Consider the following 19,119-nt stretch of genomic DNA (forward strand, 5'->3'; position numbering starts at 1 on the left):
GCAAAAAGTGAAAGCTTGATTTCATCTTTGCCAATTTTGACGCCTTTGATTTCCTTTTATTGCCTGATTGCTGATGCTAGCACTTCCAACACTGTTAAACAACAGCGGTGAGAGTGGACATCCCTGTCATGTTCCTGATCTCAGGGAAAAAGCTCTCAGTTTTTCCCCATTGAGGATGATGTTAGCTGTGGGCTTTTCATAAATGGCTTTTATGATCTTTAAGTATATTCCTTCTATCCCGACTTTCTGAAGGGTTTTTATTAAGAAAGTGTGCTGAATTTTGTCAAATGCCTTTTCTGCATCGATGGACAGGATCATAGGGTTCTTATCTTTTCTTTTATTAATGTGATGTATCACGTTGATTGATTTGCGAATGTTGAACCATCCCTGCATCCCAGGAGTGAATGCCACTTGATCATGGTGAATAATTCTTTTTATATGCTGTGGAATTCGATTTGCTAGTATCTTATTGAGAATTTTTGCATCCATATTCATCAGGGATATTGTGGTTCTCTTTTTTTTACTGGGTCTCTGTCTGGTTTAGGAATCAAAGTAATGCTGGCTTCATAGACTGAGTCTGGAAGTTTTCCTTCCCTTTCTATTTTTTGGAATAGCTTGAGAAGGATAGGTATTATCTCTGCTTTAAATATTTGGTAGAACTCCCCTGGGAAGCCATCTGGTCCTAGACTCTTATTTGTTGGGAGATTTTTGATGACTGATTCCATTTCTTCGCTGGTTATGGGTCTGTTCAAGCTTTCTGTTTCCTCATGATTGAGTTATGGAAACGTGTGGGTGTTTAAGAATTTGTCCATTTCTTCCAGGTTGTCCAGTTTGTTGGCATATAATTTTTCATAGTATTCCCTGATAATTGCTTGTATCTCTGAGGGGTTGGTTGTAATAATTCCATTTTCATTCTTGATTTTATCTATTTGGGTCATCTCCCTTTTCTTTTTGAGAAGCCTGGCTAGAGGTTTGTCAATTTTGTTTATTTTTTCAAAAAACCAACTCTTGGTTTCGTTGATCTGCTCTACAGTTTTTTTAGATTCTATATTGTTTATTTCTGCTCTGATCTTTATTATTTCGCTTCTTCTGCTGGGTTTAGGCTGCCTTTGCTGTTCTGCTTCTAGTTCCTTTAGGTGTGCTGTTAGATTTTCTATTTGGGATTTTTCTTGTTTCTTGAGATAGGCCTGGATTGCAATGTATTTTCCTCTCAGGACTGCCTTCGCTGCATCCCAAAGCGTTTGGATTGTTGTATTTTCATTTTTGTTTGTTTCCATATATTTTTTTTATTTCTTCTTGAATTGCCTGGTTGACCCACTCATTCTTTAGAAGGGTGTTCTTTAACCTCCATGCTTTTGGAGGTTTTCCAGACTTTTTCCTGTGGTTGATTTCAAGCTTCATAGCATTGTGGTTTGAAAGTATGCATGGTATAATTTCAATTCTTGTATACTTATGAAGGGCTGTTTTGTGACCCAGTATATGATCTATCTTGGAGAATGTTCCATGTGCACTCGAGAAGAAAGTATATTCTGTTGCTTTGGGATGCAGAATTCTAAATATATCTGTCAAGTCCATCTGATCCAGTGTATCATTCAGGGCCCTTGTTTCTTTATTGACCGTGTGTCTAGATGATCTATCCATTTCTGTAAGTGGAGTGTTAAAGTCCCCTGCAATTACCACCTTCTTATCGATAAGGTTGCTTATGTTTGTGAGTAATTGTTTTATATATTTGGGGGCTCCCGTATTCAGCACATAGACATTTATTATTGTTAGCTCTTCCTGATGGATAGACCCTGTAATGATTCTATAATTCCCTTCTTCATCTCTTATTACAGCCTTTAATTTAAAGTCTAGTTTGTCTGATATAAGTATGGCTACTCCAGCTTTCTTTTGACTTCCAGTGGCATGATAAATAGTTCTCCATCCCCTCACTCTCAATCTAAAGGTGTCCTCAGGTCTAAAATGAGTCTCTTGTATACAGCAAATAGATGGGTCTTGTTTTTTTATCCATTCTGATACCTTATGTCTTTTGGTTGGCTCATTTAGTCCATTTACATTCAGTGTTATTATAGAAAGATATGGGTTTAGAGTCATTGTGATGTCTGTAGGTTTCATGCTTGTAGCGATGTCTCTGGTACTTTGTCTCACAGGATCCCCCTTAGGATCTCTTGTAGGGCTGGTTTAGTGGTGACGAATTCCTTCAGTTTTTGTTTGTTTGGGAAGACCTTTATCTCTCCTTCTATTCTAAATGACAGACTTGCTGGATAAAGGATTCTCGGCTGCATATTTTTTCCTGTTCCTCACATTGAAGATCTCCTGCCATTCCTTTCTGGCCTACCAAGTTTCAGAGAGATCGGTCACGAGTCTTATAGGTCTCCCTTTATATGTTAGAGCACTTTTATCCCTAGCTGCTTTCAGAATTTTCTCTTTATCGTTATATTTTGCCAGTTTCACTATGATATGTCATGCAGAAGATCGATTCAAGTTACGTCTGAAGGGAGTTCTCTGTGCCTCTTGGATTTCAGTGCCTTTTTCCTTCCCCAGATCAGGGAAGTTCTCAGCTATTATTTCTTCAAGTACACCTTCAGCACCTTTCCCTCTCTCTTCCTCCTCTGGAATACCAATTATGCGTAGATTATTTCTCTTTAGTGCATCACTTAGTTCTCTAATTTTCCCCTCATACTCCTGGATTTTTTTATCTCTCTTTTTCTCAGCTTCTTCTTTTTCCATAATTTTATCTTCTAGTTTACCTATTCTCTCCTCTGCCTCTTCAATCCGAGCCGTGGTTGTCTCCATTTTATTTTGCAGATCATTAATAGCATTTTTTAGCTCCTCCTGGCTGTTCCTTAGTCCCTTGATCTCTGTAGCAATAGATTCTCTGCTGTCCTCTATACTGTTTTCAAGCCCAGCGATTAATTTTATGACTATTATTCTAAATTCACTTTCTGCTATATTGTTTCAATCCTTTTTGACCAGTTCGTTAGCTGTTGTTATTTCCTGGAGATTCTTTTGAGGGGAATTCTTCCATTTCGTCATTTTGGATAGTCCCTGGAGTGGTGCGGACCTGCAGGGCACTTCTCCCGTGCTGTCTTGAATAACTTGCGTTGGTGGGCGGGGCCGCAGTGTGACCCGATGTCTGCCCCCAGCCCACCGCTAGGGCCACAGTCAAACTGGTGTGTACCTTCTCTTCCCTTCTCCTAGGGGCAGGATTCTCTGTGGGGTGGTGTGGCCCCTGTCTGGGGTACTTGCACACTGCCAGGCTTGTGCTTGGGATCTGGCGTATTAGCTGGGGTGGATCACCAAGTGCACAGGGGCAGGAGGGGCAGGCTCAGCTCACTTTTCCTTTGGAGATCCGCTTCGGGAGGGGCCCTGTGGCACCGGGAGGGAGTCAGACCCACCGGAGGGATGAATCCGCAGAAACACAGCATTCTGTGTTTGCGAGGTGCAAGCAAGTTCCCTGACAGGAACTGGTTCCCCTGGGGTTTTGGCTGGGGGATGGGCGAGGGAGATGGCGCTGGCCAGCGCCTTTGTTCCCCTCCAAGCTGCGCTCTGTCATCCAGGACTCAACAACTCTCCCTCCCGTTGTCCTCCAGCCCTCCCGTTCTCCAAGCAGAGCTGTTAACTTATAACCTCCCAGATGTTAAGTCCCGCTGGCTGGCAGAACCCACGCAGTCTGGCCCCTCCACTTTTCAAGCCAGACTCCGGGGCTCTGCTTGGCCAGCAGGCTCCCTCCCGCCAGTCCGTGCAGCGCGCACGCCTCTCCGCCCTTCCTACCCTCTTCCGTGGGCCTCTCATCTGTGCTTGGCTGGGGAGAATCCGTTCTGCTACTCTTCTGGCGATTTTCTGGGTTATTTAGGCAGGTGTGGGTGGAATCTAAGTGATCCGCAGGACGCGGTGAGCCCAGCGTCCTCCTACCCCGCCATCTTCCCTATACCTGAATTTTTGACTGCACAGGGTGTTGGTGCTCCTAACCCCCACATTGTTCATGTGTCTACTATATATAAGTATATTCGTGCATATACTGTAGTATTTTATGACTGGTTGATAATTTATTTTTAATAATAAGGTAGTACGGAGAATGGGCCTCCAAATAGATACCCTTTGCTGGTGTTGCAAAAATTTGCCAAGTTCCATGACTTTGCTCTGTATTTTTCTTTCCTGGACCTTCTAGTCTATTTCCTAAGAACCTGTGGTATGATGGAGATGGTTGAAGGTTGAGCTGGTAGATATGGTTATTATTCTTTTGGTATATCCATGAGTTAGGGCTCCAGATGTTATTTTACCAGGTGGTTTAATAGAAGCAATTTGTGATAGTAATTAGTCATAACTAAACCTTAAAACTATCTTAAAAAACATGTCTGACTGTTAATCTCTAGGAGGCCTATCTACACTCCCCAACCACGTGCAGCTACTTTAATCATTAAAATTAGATAAAATTTAAAATTAAGTTCGTCAGTCATACTGGCCACATTTTAAATGCTTAATAGTTACATGAAGTGTATTCGACAGCCCAGTCAGAGAACGTTTTCATCATCACAGAATGTCCTATTGGACAGCATTGGCCTGTATGGACCTGGAAATTTGCTCTACTGATACTATAGGGAATTGTTTGATTTAGAACTATCTCTGTTTTGGCATCCGTCACAAAGTGGTAACATAATCTAAAGAATAGAATGTATATCCAAACCTCTTTGTATTTCAGGGTTTTTTTTCTGTACATCTCGACATTAAATTTTTCCAGCTCTGTTGTTCTGTGGTTCTGTCACTCATTGCCTTCACACTGCTATCTAAGTGAGGTTTCCACTAGAAATTAGCATTCCTCCTGCTACTTGTATATAAAGTTGTCCTCCCATTTTATAACACCTTCACTGAGATATAATTTATATACCATAAAATTCACCCATTGATTGTTTTTATGGTGACTTTTATGGATTTAAAAAGTTGTACTACCATCACACTATCTAAATTCATAATATTTTCATCACCCCGAGAAGATACTTTGTAGAGTCACTCCCCTTTGCCTGTCCTCCCGTTCCCCCCACCCGCAACCACTGGTCTACTTTGTTTCTGTGGATTTTCCCATTGTGGATATTTCATATAAGTAGAATAGTGTCTAAGTTTTTATGTGAACCTGTGGTTCCCTAAAGTGTATATACCTAGGAGTAGAATTGCTAGATCAGATGGTTATTCTGCGTTTAGTATTTTAAGGAACTGCTTGTTTTCCATTATGACTACCATTTTCTGTTCCCACCAGCAATGTATGAGAGTCCCAGCGTCAGCACATCTTCACACTTGTTACTGTTTGTCTTATTTTTATTGCCGTCCTAGTGGCTATGAAGTGGTATCTCATTGTGATTTGGATTTGCATTTTCCTGATAACTAATATTGAGTATCTTTTCATGCGATTATTAGCCATTTGTGTATCTTCTTTCAAGAAGTGTGTGTTCAAGGCCTTTACCCATTTTAAATTGGGTTTTCCTTTCTTATTGTTGAGTTGTAAGAATTCCTTATATATCTGGTATACATGTATATAAGGTGTACGAGTCTTTTATCACATAGAGGATTTGCAAGTATTTTCCCCCATTCTATAGATTGCCTTCACTTTCTCTGGTGTCCTTTGAAGCATAAAAGTTTGCATTTTTACATCCTGTGTATTTATTTTTTTTCTTTAGTTGTGTTTCTGGTGTCACTATTAAAATTAGCACCTAACCCATGGCCACAAAGATTTACTCCTGTGTTTTCATCTAAGTGTTACATAGATTAAGCTTTTACACTTCAGTCTGTGATCCATTTGGAGTTATTTTTTTGTGTAGGCTCTGATGTAGAGAGTCCAGCTTCATTCTTATGCATGTGGCTGTCCAGTTGTCCCAGTGCCGTTTGTTATAAAGACTTGTACTTGTTGAGTTGTCTTGGCAGTCTTGTCAAAAATCAGTTGCCCACAAATGTAAGGGTTTATTTCTGAACTCTAAATTCTTTTCCATTGATCCATACATCTATCCTTATGCCAGCACCATGCAGTATTGATTAACTGTAGCTTTGTAGTAAGTTTTGAAATTGTTAAGAGAACTCCAGTTTTGTTCTTTTTTCAACACTGCGTTGGTTATTCTTGGTCCCTTGCATTTACATGTGAATTTTAGATACAGCTTGTCAATTTCTGTTTGAAAGAAAAATGCAATTGGAATTTTGATAGGGATTACCCTGAATCTATTGATCAGTTTGAGGAGTATTTCCGCCTTAACAGTATTGTTTGGATCCATGAACATGAGATGATTTTTCCATTTATTTAGGTCATCTTTAATTTTTTTCAGTGGCGTTTCGTGGTTTTCAGCATACGTCTCATGCTTCTTTTGTTAAATTTATTCCTGTTTATGATTTAAGTAGTTATAATGTATTTGTGATTAGAATCTATTCCAAATGGAATTTTCTCCTCCATTTCATTTTCACATCGTACACTGAGTGTGTGTAGAAATACTCTACACTTTTGTACATTGACCTTGTATCCTGCAGCCTTAGCTCTGCTTATTAGCTCTTAGAGGTTTTCTTATGTGCAGGGGGTTCCCTACCCCCTTTCTAACTCCATCTTTCTTATAGGTGATTCTAGAGAACTTATGATGTACTGTGACTTAAGAGGAAAACTTTTTTTCTTGCCCTAGGAATCGTAGCTGTAGGGTACATCAATGAAGCTATTGATGAAGGGAATGCTTTGAAAACTTTAGATACTCTGCTCTTACCTACTGCTAAGATCAAAGATGTGGATCCAGACTGCGCCCAGCACTACCAGGATGTTTTATACCATGCTAAAATGCAGAAACTCATGGTGAGTCTTAGTAGGTTTGTTGCTTTTAAATTTACAGACTGGGTGGGGGGAGAAGGGCTGAGAGGGAGGATTTTCTTGATTTGTTTTGCCTACGGCTTATGAGATACTCTTCCCACAATTGCCTATGGACCAAAATGGAAATAATAGGGCTATTTTTATCCTGGTGTCAAACATGAGCAGGAAGCTGGCTCCAGAGCTAATCACTGCTTTTACTTTAACTAAAACCTCACTGGTGGGTGAGTTCTTGTTCAGATTCCAATTCATTGGATATTTACTGAGCACATACTGTATACATAGTGTACTGTATAGTGTGTGGTAGAGGGAAAAAGGGTAGAAGGAACACATGACATTTGAAGATCTCTGTCCTTCTTAAGATGCTGAGAAATGGAGGTAGTGGGCATTCTTATATAGAAGAGTTAAATAACAGTAGAGATGAGTATGTGACACAGTGTGAAAACAAGGCATGCACCGAATACTTCAGAGACCATGGATTTTTGTGGGCTAGAATCCTAAGAGGAGTGGTCATGGAGAGAGAACAGGAGCTGCCCCTGGAAGGGAAGGAGGAGCTGGTTAGGTGGGCGGAAAGCAGGATGGTGCAGGCTGGGAATACAGTGCTGGGCAGGTGTGAGCCTGGTTTGTTCTCAGCACAGGAAGAGACTGACCTGGCCACAGTCCCTTTGAAGAGCACAGGATTTTTTCCATGCTGCAGAGCTTAGACTGGTGTTAGGAAGTGTTCCACAGATACTGGCCAGTGTTGGAAGGGTGCTGAGTGGTGAAGCTTATGATCTGTTCCTTGAGAGTGAGAGAGAGATGCTCCCTGGAACCGACCCCACTCATAGATGCCATGTCTCCAGCTGCAAGCCAAAACCTCAAGGAGTGGAGGTCTTCTCTGTATAGGTCTTTCCACCCCGAAACTGCCTCATCTGAAGCAGGAACAGCATCTTTGATTAGAACAAACATTTATTGAGCACCTGTTGTTTGCCAGGCATGATACTCCGTATTTGTATGCATATTATCTCATATAATCCTCATAATAATCCATAACAGCCATGTGGGTTAAATGTCCTTATCATTACTTACAGATAATGAAACTTAGGCTAAGTAATGTATCCAAAACTATCCAAAAAGTAATTAGTTCTGCAACTATGCCCTGGTCCAATGGATTCAGAAACCTGTATTATAAAGGCAGAGGGAAGGGGATGTTTATTGTTGCATTGTAATAACAAAAGACCCCAAACAATATAAATATCCTTCAAGAGAGGCCCAGTTAAGTAAGTTGCATTATATCCATATAGTGAAATACTCTGTGGTCGTCAGAAAAATTGAGTGAGCCTATACTGGATAATCTTCAATATGTATATTGTTAAGTAAAAAAAAAAAAAAGTTTCCACATGCTTGAAAATGGGATACACACCCATAATAAACATACTCTTGCATGTGCATAAATTATGTCCAGAAGGAAACACCTGGAAGGTGAACTAGAAGTCTGGTGTAGATGGGAGACTTCTTTGTTTTCTGTTTTTGTGCTGTTGGGATTTTACTTTCTTAGAGAGTACATGTATTACATGATGAATGTTTCTAAACTTAAAAAAAAAATGTAAACAACTCACAAAGGGCCAAGATTTCCCTGGTAACTTAGTTTGTGGAATAGGACCTACTGCCCCGGCTGAGGTGTTCCCCTTCAAGGCAGCTCATTTTGATGCAAGGTATTAGAAATTATTTTGGCATAACGTAGTCTCCAGCAGCATAGGGAAGTGTTGACTCTGGCAAAGAGAAGTGAGTGGTGAGGGAAGAAGAAAATAAATTTTTAATATAAACTTCGTACCATGTATTATCTATGCAAACATATTTTTAATAAAAATTAAAGTGTATATCTTTTTATGTATGTGCATATTTATTTACATTTATATGTTGCATACATATGCACATATAATCCTATGTACTACTGAACTGCCTCATTAAAGGTGAATAAAAACATCCCTCCAAGGCGGGGACTTTTGTACTGTTAACCTGATGGGGATGGCAGCAGCCTTGCCCTACCCCCTGTGCTTTAGGGGTGCCCTCACATTATTTATCTTCATTTGACCCTCACAGCAGCTGTGTGGCTGGTTGCCCTTTCAACTGATGGGAAGGAACGGGACTGGTCAATAAATAGCGGGCCAGCGAATAGGAGAGTGAAACTGAAACCCAAGCCTTGTGCCCCCACACCCCACGGAGGGGAGAATGGGTCTCCGCCTGCCATCCCCACTGATGGAGCCAAGACTGTGGCCCGAGGCACACTTGTCAGCATTGGAAGATACAGTTACTCGCTTTGGAGACAGACAGGCACCATTCCAATATTGGCTTTGTCAAAGTAACCAGAGATTTTAGTCAAGTCCCTTGAATTCTCTATACTTCCATTTCCACACGTGTAAAATGGATATAATAGTGCCTATCTTACAGGATCGTGATGAGGGGTTAAGAGTAACATACAGATGTAATAAAGTGTATTTGTATGTTCACGTACTTATGTTTCTATAGATTATGTTAACATGTAATCATATATAATTATACTGTGAACATACACGTGTTTGAGTGTTCAGCATTTTGCATGGAGCTTGGCACCCCAAAAAAATACTGAAATAATGTAGCTAATATTATTGTGGGTGCCAGCGGTTGCCCAGGTAAGGGCTGAGTGATGTCTGTGTCACAAAGTCCTTGCTAGACACACACAAATTGTTGCATCCACAAACCGCACGTGGGATCTTCTGGGTACAGGATAGAGATAGACCTAGGTTCCTCTCTGCCCACAGCCACATGCGGTTTGTCCTTGACTCCACAAATCTTTCATAGGCAGGCTATGCAAGTCCCTTCCAGAGCATTCCAATCCGATAGCTTTAGGTCAAGATGGAGTGCCGTGGGACCTCACCAGGGCACTTAGAAGCCTTTGCTGGGTGTCTCCACTTTGCCATCTGTCTGTCAGGCTTGCTTCCTAAGTGTAAGAGCAGCAGCTTTACTAGTGGAAATAGAGCATTAAATATGAGCCTAAGGATCTGGGTTCTAGCTCAGGCTGGAATTAAACTGCTTCGGCCTATAAAATGAGGAGCCTGAATTGTATTGGCAAGAGCTAACAGATTTAAAACATTACAGTTCCAAGCAATGAATATGATTTGGTTTAATTGCTATTTTTAAACACCATTTTCTTTTTCTGCCCATTAATTTTGAAACTTTTTTTTTCTCCGCCTGTTTTTTCCCCTGGGGAAAAAAACTGATTCTTTGCTTATTTGATGAGGTCTATGTGTGTGTGTATGTGTGTCTGTGTGGGGTTTTTTTGTTTTGTTTTTTGTTTTTGAGAGAGAGAGTGGGGGAGAGAGAATATTAAGAAGGCTCCACGCCCAGCGGGGGTTGATCTCATGACCCTGAGATCATGACCTGGCCAAAATCAAAAGTCAGACACTTAACTGACTGAGTTACCGAGGTGCCCCATCTGTGTGTGTTTTTTAACATTTGTGGTTTGGATGCTTGGAAGTTGCGGTTGTGTTTTGATGGAGATAATTCTGTGCCTTGCCTTCCCAAGATCTGGCCTTGAAAATAATAGAAAAAAAATTATATTACTAGTATTGCCAGTATAAAGTAAAACTTGTGTGAAAACATACAGCTGTTAAAGATCACATTGGAGGGGCTCTGGGTGGCTCAGTCAGTTGAGAGTCTGACTCTTGATTTCGGCTCAGGTCATGATCCCAGGATCATGGGATTGAGCCCTGCATTGGGCTCCATGCTGAGCATGGAAACTGCTTAAGATTCTATCTCTCCCCCACCCCCCCACTTCATGTGTTCTCCCTCTCTCTCTAAAATAAAAAGAATTTTTAAAAACGATGACAATGGATAACATCTGCATGGAACGGATGGCCAGTTTTATCAAAGGTTGAGGACAGGGATTTAAGCTGGTGAGAATTCTTGCTCCTCGTTAATAATATTTCAAGTGTAACCTTGTGTAGAAACCAAATTCCTTTTGTCTCAGGAGAAAGGCTGGGTAATGCGCATGTTGGCACATACTTAGCAGAAAACACACTTTGTTCACCAGAGGCAGTGAATTGTGAGCTGTTTTAAAATTGAAGGCTTTCCTTGAGACTTTATGAATTAGATGCCCAAAAATGTTCTGTTTTGCTACGTATATATTTACTGCACAAGAGTTGTGTGCTTTTAACAAGTGAATATTACTACATTTTTCTCTTACATGAAACTGTATTACACATGATGGCTTTATTTGCAGAAACCAATTCCTTTCATTGAAGTTTCTGTCATCTTAAAACTTATTTTAAGTTTCTTTTTATGTTTTTTTTTCTTTTTTCTTCAAGTAATCTCTGTACCCAATGTGGGGCTGAGAGAAAGGGAGACCCAGAATCTGAAGCAGGCTCCAGGCTCTGAACTGTCAGCACAGAGCCCCACACAGGGCTGGAACTCCTGGACCGTGAGGTCATTACCTGAGCCAAAGTCTGCCTAACCGACTAAGACCCGCAGACACCCCACCCTTTTTTTTTTTATTTTTTAATGTTTTGTTATTTTGAACTTTTAAATGATTTTATGAGTAGGTTCTAACTTACCTTTTTTTTTTTTTTACATGCCCAACCAAAAAATAATGTCCCTTGTCATACAAGGTACCTTGCCTTCTCAGTAACAATTGAATGGGCTTTCATACTGCTTTGCTGCTTTGAGATTTTATTCATTCACTCAGCAACATGTTATACAGAGCATGGATCTGGGCCCCACAAACCCTGAGAAGGCTTGGGTCTACAGGAAACTAAAGGAGGGAGAGGAGTAGCCCCTTCTTTACTATACAGGGTGTTTAATAAGTATTTATGAAATTAATATTTGTATATAAATGTCAAAAATACAAGAAAGGGAGATGAGAAAAATGAACTTCTAGCTTGAGAATCAGAAGAATGGTCCAGACTTTAAGAGATGGAAAGAATTAAGGCAAACATGTTAAAAACAGCTTTACAGTTAGAGAGGCAAGAGCAGAAAGGAGAAGTCAAGATTATAGCAAATCAAGAAGCTTGGCTGGTGCCCACTTTGCAGGCAAGGTTTATTGGGAAGTAAAGTGGGGAAATTATCTCTGAATGTCAGGCTAAAGATTTATAACTTATTCCAAAACAGTGAACAATCATTGGCACTGTGTGAGCTGGGATTTTTGAGGGATGTGTTCGATATGATCTCAGGAAGATTAATCTGGCAATGGCCAGTGAAATAGAATAGGCTGGCAGTGAAAAGAATGGTTAGAAGGCAAATGTGGGATTAAGGTAACGGCCCCTAGTGATAAAAATCACTTCGAGTGAGCTGATGAGGCACCACCTGTGTGAGAGTTGGAGAAGGAAGACGAATCAAAAATGACGCCAAACACTGAAAACTGAGATCTTAGCTTCTCCCTGTGCTTCGCCCTTGTCCCACCTCCTCCTCCAGGACATGTAGGGTTGAAACCTATTGGAAGTAGGGAAGATGGAGAATTAAAGGTCTTGAAGTACCATCAGGCAAGTGTGTCAGTTGCCCTAAAGATGATGATATCTTTTCTTCTGCTCTGACACTCTTAAAATCCTGAAAAAGTATTAAAATAAAAAAGTGCTTTTGTAGTGTTTTATTTTGAGGCAGTATTTCTTAGGAGCTCAAGAATGGAGTTAGAGGGTAGGAGAACCCTTTGCACTCGGCATATATCGTCCCAAGAAGGTGTGTTTTCACAGATGGTGTTCCTTGTTCTCTAAGGTGATTTCACCATTGTAAGGTAAACAGTGGAGTGATCTATGATTTTTGACATAAGAAAGTAAAGGAGTGGATCTAGGCAACTATTCAGGCTCCCAAGGCACAAAGCTATGAGATAGACAAAATATAAGCCATCAGTATTGTTGTAGTAGTAGTTAGCGTGGTGAATAATGAGGATAATATTGCTTGGAGCAAAGCAAATGGTGAAAATCAAAAGAATGAGGAGACTCGCCTTAACATACCACAGCCATCTGTGATCATATGCATTAAGCGTCCGAATGATGACTGTGTAGCAGTAGATAATGACCACAAAGGGAATTAAGAATCCAAAGAATGCCAAGGATATGAAGTAGTAGAGTTGGAAGGGTGATGAGGACTCGCATGTGTTGTGGACATCATGGCAAGTGGTGATGTCCTGCTGGACAAGGTAATATTCCTGCTTCAGGATGAAGAATGGCAGCATGTATAAGAAAACCGTTGCCCACACCAGTCCACATGTCAGCAAGGTGTAAGTACGCTTGGGCAGACCTCGGTATGTGAAAGGATGGACAATGGCTAGGTAGCGGCTGATACTAATGCAGGCGAGGAGCAGAATGGAGCAGTACATGTTGCCATAGAAGATGACTGTGGTGGCCCGGCACATCACCTCTCCAAATACCCAGTTGTTCCCATTGAGGTGGTAAGCTATCTTAAAGGGCAGTGTGATGCAAAAAAGAAAGTCTGCCATGGCCAGGTTGGTGTAGAAGATGTTCATACAGATGGATCTGGTCCTGAAGAGGAGCATCCACAGGGTCACCGCATTGGCTGGCACACCTACTACAAACACCAGGATGTAGACGGCTGGGATCAGTTTGGTACTTAAGGAGCTGCTCAGGTACCCCATGGTAGCATTATTCACGTGGAGATTTGAAACCCTTTCTTCTGGGCAGTTAATTTTTACAGTTGTGGTAGTTCCTGTCCAGCCTTCTATGGCAGAAAGGGGGAATTCTTCAAAAGAATTTGGGGGAACCCCACGGAAGGTCTTAATAGGTAAGGTTGGTTTTGCCAAGTTGTGTACGTCATTTGCCATGCCTGCAACTGAGAAGAAGTATTAATATGAATTATTGCTGAGCCCATGCCTGTGATTCAGGACGCAATGAAACTAAAAGTTTTATCTACATAGTTTCTGTAGTTGTAGAATTTAGGATCATTTTTATTTTTACAAATCCCTATAAATCTGGTAATTAGCAGGAATGCATTTAGTATATATCATATGCCCCAGCACTGTGCTAGCCCATGCAGGAGCAAAAGCTAGATGGCAACTCTTTGCAGGCAGGAAGTTTATAATACCGTTGGCAAGAGCAATAATAGCACATCAAACCATTATAGACCAATATCATATTGGCTGTAAATTGTATAGACATTCAGACAGTGGTTAACAGATTTAAATGTTTGAGCAGAATGTCAAGGAAGAGGTAAAGATGAGCAAGGTTCATAGATGAAATTTAATAGATGAATAAGATATATGGGCTGGCATGGGATCTGGGAATGTCAGATAAGTTAATTCAACAAATGTTTATTGCATGTTATATGCCAGTGGTACAGTGTTAGACTCTGTCCCTGTCTTCAAACTGTCAGACCAGTGGAAAAGGTGCACAAAAACTCATTGTCTTGCACTAATAAGGTGTGTGAAAGAAGATGACAGGGTAGGTTATAGATGAAAAGGTAGGATACAGCCAAATCTGTGAAAGACCTCTAACTAGATGAAAACTTGAAACAAATCGTTTCTGTTCTCAGATGCTGGGCTTAGGCACATACAAAATTGTGAACAGAGGCATGGCCATTTTAGTAGACAGCATGATGGCCCCACAAGATTCCACCTGCTAATGCCTGGACCCTTTGAATATGTTATTTTATGTGCAAAAGGGACTTTGCAGATGTGATTCAGGATCTTCAGATGGCATGAGTATCCTGGATTGGCTAGGTGCGTCAGATGTAATCATAAGACTCCTTATAAAAGGGAGGCAAGGGAGTCAATATCAGATATTTTTAAATGCTGGGCCGTGCTGGCATTGAGGATGAAAAGAGGAGCCATAAACCAAGGAATGCAAGCAGCTTCTAGAAGCTAAAAAAAAAAAAAAAAAAAAAAGACAAGAAAATAACTTATGCCCCAGAGCCTCCAGAATGAACACAGCCCTGCTGACATCTTGACCTCAGAACTTGTGACCTCCAGGAGTATGATCTGTATTGTTTTAAGCCACTACAATTGTGGTAATTTGTTGCAGCACCAATAGCATACTAATATAACTGTGATCTGGTTTATATTTAAGATGACTCGGGTGACAGTGTAGAGACTGAAAAGGGAAGAAATTAGGGGCAAGGGGGACTGATCTGGAGCCTACGAAAGTAACAAACTAGAGCAATGCCAGCAGAAAGGCGAAGTGAACCGTGGAAACTGATGGCAGCTTAGAGGGACTTGGCATCCAGTTGGCTTTGGTGGCAATGAGGGAGAGACAGGAGGCAAAAATGACTAGGAGGCGTCTACTCCAGATGATTTTGGGGAAGAAGATGGGACAAATGACAAGCATAGAGGAGACAAAGGAAGAAAAATGAAAAGAGGGGAATAGAGAGTATAGTCCATAATGTAATAACATTGTTTGGTAACAAGTGGTAATTACATTTACGAGATAATGTATAGAATTGTCCAATCACTATGTTGTGCACTTGAAGCCAATGTAACATTGTATGGCAACTCTATTTCCATTTAAAAAACTAAGGAAAAATTCAGAAATGGAACAAAAAGGAATAGAGATGCAACAACTACATACTATAAATTATACTATATGTTGGGTGTTCGTTGGCATGCTAATTTTAATCCTCCTAATTCATGCAAGAGCAATTTCAAAAACACAGTAGACCTTACTACTCAAACCTGTTTCTCATTATATAATTTTTCCGTAAATCTTTGACACGTACGTGAAGTGGATTCTCTCACATTTCTAAGATGGACTTTAATGCCTAATATAAACCTCATACTTACCAATTTAAAATGCCATTGTTCTGCCAGTTACGTCTTTTCACATGACTTCTGAATTCCTACGTGTTGAGCACTTGGGGTTAGTGTTTAGTAACCTGGTTCTCATTCAAAGCCAGTTTCTCTTCCTGCTTTAATCTCTAGCAGTTCGCCCCCAGGTGAAATTGACGCCTTCCTCATAACCTTGAGATTGCACAAACTGAATTCAGTGTATAAAACAGAGTATTGCCTGAACAAGTAGGGACAGGGAGGTGGTGTTAAGGTGTCGTTTAAAGGAAGATAGATTAACGAAAAAGAAAGAAATATCTGGGAAGTGTTCTTCTCTGCCTGTGTTTAGATGTGAACTTTGAGGATCGGTTGGGTGAGCCTTGGATTCAGCCACACAAATCCTTCTCTTCATTCTCGCATTTTGAAAAATGCTTAAATTTGATGTCACCCAAAGAGAAATGCCTTGAGGATTAGGCCCAAAGCTGGGAAATGGTGGCTGAAGAACATGCTGTGCAAGTTATTTCCTTTCAAGATCTGATAAGAGAGTTGTTGAAATGAAGTGTTTGTCAGTTTTCAGAAAATTCCTGTGATTGAGCAAGACATGGTGCCTAAAAATATGGTAAACAGTGGCTGTGAAAAAGCCTTGATTCCTTTTTCCATGAGAATTCCAGATCTGGCTTGACTTGAGTAAGTCTTTTAATGCCTAGAGTCTGGTGTGCTTTCAAATAGTACTCATTGTTAAATTTGACATATTTTTCAATTTGTTTGGATTCTTAATACAGGCTTCCGTTTGGCATAATGTTTCTTTTTTTTTTTTTTTTAATTTTTTTTTTCAACGTTTATTTATTTTTGGGACAGAGAGAGACAGAGCATGAACGGGGGAGGGGCAGAGAGAGAGGGAGACACAGAATCGGAAACAGGCTCCAGGCTCCGAGCCATCCGCCCAGAGCCCGACGCGGGGCTCGAACTCACGGACCGCGAGATCGTGACCTGGCTGAAGTCGGACGCTTAACCGACTGCGCCACCCAGGTGCCCCTGGCATAATGTTTCTAAAATGTTTTTACTCTGGGCAAAGGCCTTGGAAAGGGACTGGTCCAAGGGGACCAGACTTCAGCCTCTAGACGATGGGGTTTTTTTTACTCACTTCTCCCCCACCCCATGGAAGAAAGCAAATGCCTTGCTTCTTACTTTGTCGCCTTTAAATGCCCCCTGTTCACTTGCACCAAACTCCACCAGCATCTTGAAGGAGCCCCCTTCTGCTGCATTTGGGTTCACCCCTACCCAGAACGCTCACTCCTCGTGAATCCCACAACCGCTGCTGCTCTGAATGCTTAGCACTCTCCCACAACCACCTTGCCGATTTCAACTGCCTGTTGAAGCAACATTCCTCTATAGAGGTTTAGTTTTGTTAAATTTTTATTTTTTCTGTCTCATCGTTGTCCCTCACCCCAGCTTTCCTGCTCCAAACAATGTTGGCTGGAGAGTGACCTAACAGCAGAAGAGTTGTGGATACAGATAGCGCAAATTGGTTTATTTTGGAGTCAGCAGGAGGTGACAGGCTAACATTGGGTTGAGTGAAATAAGAAACACATTAAGAGTTGAATAATAGTATTTGGGAGATCTCACTTCTAAAAACTAAAAGATCATGTGAATGTAAGGAGAACTCCCTGGTAAAGTCATTAAGAAACAGTAACCTGTTAGCATTACTTACTGGAGGACCACTCATTCTTTCTGGTACCGTTCTTGTTTTCCCTACTTGTGGCCCAAGACAAGGTATAAACATAGGAATTTTGAAAATCTCTTGAAAAAGTGCTCTCTTGCCGAATCAGAGGAAATTCTTAGAAGATCAGAATCTTGTCACAATGAAGTTCGATTCGTGACTTCATTGTAGGAGTTAAAATCTTGACTGTGCCACAGGTTTTTAAATCTAAGCAGAGAACACTGGTCTTCGACAAGGTCTGAACAGAGCAAACAAACGACAGTTATTCCCTTCCAGGATGCTGCCTTTCCATAACAAACCTCAAACTCTGCCTTTCAGGTTGCAGATTGTGTCAAGTGCGAAGAAAATTAGATTCCGTTTGCCCTTGTAACACAAACCACCACCCCCCGACCTACCCCCGTATGAAAAGAGCTTACCGCTTTGACAAAAAGTGGGCGACAGAAGCATGACTCCAGCAGCTACAAAGATGAGGGCTTTCATCTTGGTGACCTGAGTCCCGTTTCTCAAATGTTGTTAAATGTGCAAAATTAGGGAGCACAGCTCCTAATGGAACAGCAAATGGAACCCTTGTTCTCGCCGTAGAGCGTGCTGTCTGTCTCATGCTCCGCAGACTGGGAAGCTTGCCCAGGTCCTCTGGAGGGGAAGGGTGTGACAGTGCTCATGTTGCAGGCTGCGTGACTCAGGCTGAGTCTCTGAACACATTACTTTATTCCTGGAGCAAATCATTTAACTCTTACCCACCCCTAACAGTTCCTTCTGCATAGATGCTCTAATTCCCCTCCCGTATACTTTGACATGTTGAAAAAATGCAGGTAGTACACAGGGAGTGCTTACAGAAGTAAGCTGAACATAGAGGCCGAGCAGCAGCTAGTTTTGACTGTCCTGTATCTCATTTTTATCCATTTAAAAAGCACCGTGCCAGAGTGTGATGTCTAGTGAATAACTGAGCTGTCAGAAATTAGCCTTTCCTTCATCCTCTCTGTTATTCAAACCTTAATTCTTAAACCCATTACATAATTATAAATGAAATGAGTCACAGAGAACAAACTTTTTTTAGGAAGCTAAATTAAGACCTTGGTTACTTTGAAAATTCTCCATCAGTGTCACATTGTTCTGAATTTGCCATCACTGTTTGGCCATACTTGGTTTTAGGGTGTTTTTTTGTTTTTGTTTTGCCATAACTCAACATATTCCGAGCTGTTCGTTAACTACAGACTCAGGTAACAGTGGGGTGTGGAGGGGTGTTAAATAATAAACTAAAATCGTGATACAACATTAAAATGCAGAGGACTCTGTTTATTCCATGGTTATTGGTGAGCAGGTCTACAATAAACATTTTTTTAAAAATGTGAAATGTCCATAACATAAAATTTACCATCTTAATCATTAAGTAGTGTCCAACTCAGTAGTGTTTAGGACAGCCACACCGTTGTGCAACGTATAAGCTTTTATGGATAATTATATCCCGGAGGATATGGTTTAATATGTAGTATAAATGAAACTGCATTGTGACAGATTTTTCTGTACTTAACACACCTTAAGGTTAAACCCTAAGCCAAACAGTCCCAACAGCATGTTGCATATAAAATGCAGCAAGAATCAGAAAATGCAGATTTGGTGTGAGACTTACAGGCTGAGGGATAAGCCAGGAAGGAATTGATCTGTGTAAACTTTTCACATCATGATTAAATTTCATCACACCAAGAGTTTTACAATCAAAAATTAATAGTACTTCAGCTACATAATATATGTTAACAGAAGCTGAAATTGAAAGCTATTTTATTGCAGAAATAGCCAAAATGCCATAAAATATTGAAAAGGGTACTTTCTGTTGAATTAAAATATTCT

General features: G+C 40.8%; 2 protein-coding genes across 8 annotated transcripts in view; one reads left to right on the forward strand and one right to left on the reverse strand.

Moving 5' to 3' along the window:
- The window catches only part of IQGAP2 (IQ motif containing GTPase activating protein 2), a 299,037-nt gene that overhangs the window by 200,061 nt on the left and 79,857 nt on the right, over positions 1-19,119 (forward strand). For all 5 annotated transcript variants that reach the window (XM_011284171.4, XM_019835765.3, XM_019835759.3 and 2 more), the window contains one exon: positions 6,654-6,817. In XM_011284171.4, coding sequence (XP_011282473.3) covers positions 6,654-6,817 — 164 coding nt within the window. The remainder of the gene's footprint in view (positions 1-6,653; positions 6,818-19,119) is intronic.
- Positions 11,499-18,028, reverse strand: F2RL2 (coagulation factor II thrombin receptor like 2). Of its 3 annotated transcripts, XM_019835776.3 has the most exons (3): positions 17,688-18,026; positions 17,263-17,509; positions 11,499-13,627 (listed from the first exon to the last, which is right to left on the reverse strand). In XM_019835776.3, the coding sequence occupies exon 3, from the start codon at positions 13,617-13,619 to the stop codon at positions 12,549-12,551; it is 1,071 nt and encodes a 356-aa protein (XP_019691335.1). In that variant the 5' UTR covers positions 13,620-13,627; positions 17,263-17,509; positions 17,688-18,026; the 3' UTR covers positions 11,499-12,548. The 3 variants fall into 3 exon arrangements, with proteins under 3 accessions (XP_019691335.1, XP_003981131.1, XP_006927860.1); XM_003981082.6 differs by lacking the exon at positions 17,263-17,509 and having other exon boundaries at positions 11,499-13,621; positions 17,688-18,028; XM_006927798.5 differs by lacking the exon at positions 17,263-17,509 and having other exon boundaries at positions 17,688-18,020.

The sequence above is a fragment of the Felis catus genome, chromosome A1 (genome assembly GCF_018350175.1).
Source record: "Felis catus isolate Fca126 chromosome A1, F.catus_Fca126_mat1.0, whole genome shotgun sequence".
Classification (NCBI taxonomy): Eukaryota; Metazoa; Chordata; class Mammalia; order Carnivora; family Felidae; genus Felis; species Felis catus.

Bases quoted from the DNA above. Each gene is read 5' to 3' on its own strand.
- F2RL2 (XM_006927798.5), bottom strand. From the start codon at position 17,751: ATGAAAGCCCTCATCTTTGTAGCTGCTGGAGTCATGCTTCTGTCGCCC. The intron at 13,628-17,687 runs GTAAGCTCTTTT...ACTTCTTCTCAG, and splicing joins GCCCACTTTTTGTCAAAGCG to TTGCAGGCATGGCAAATGAC.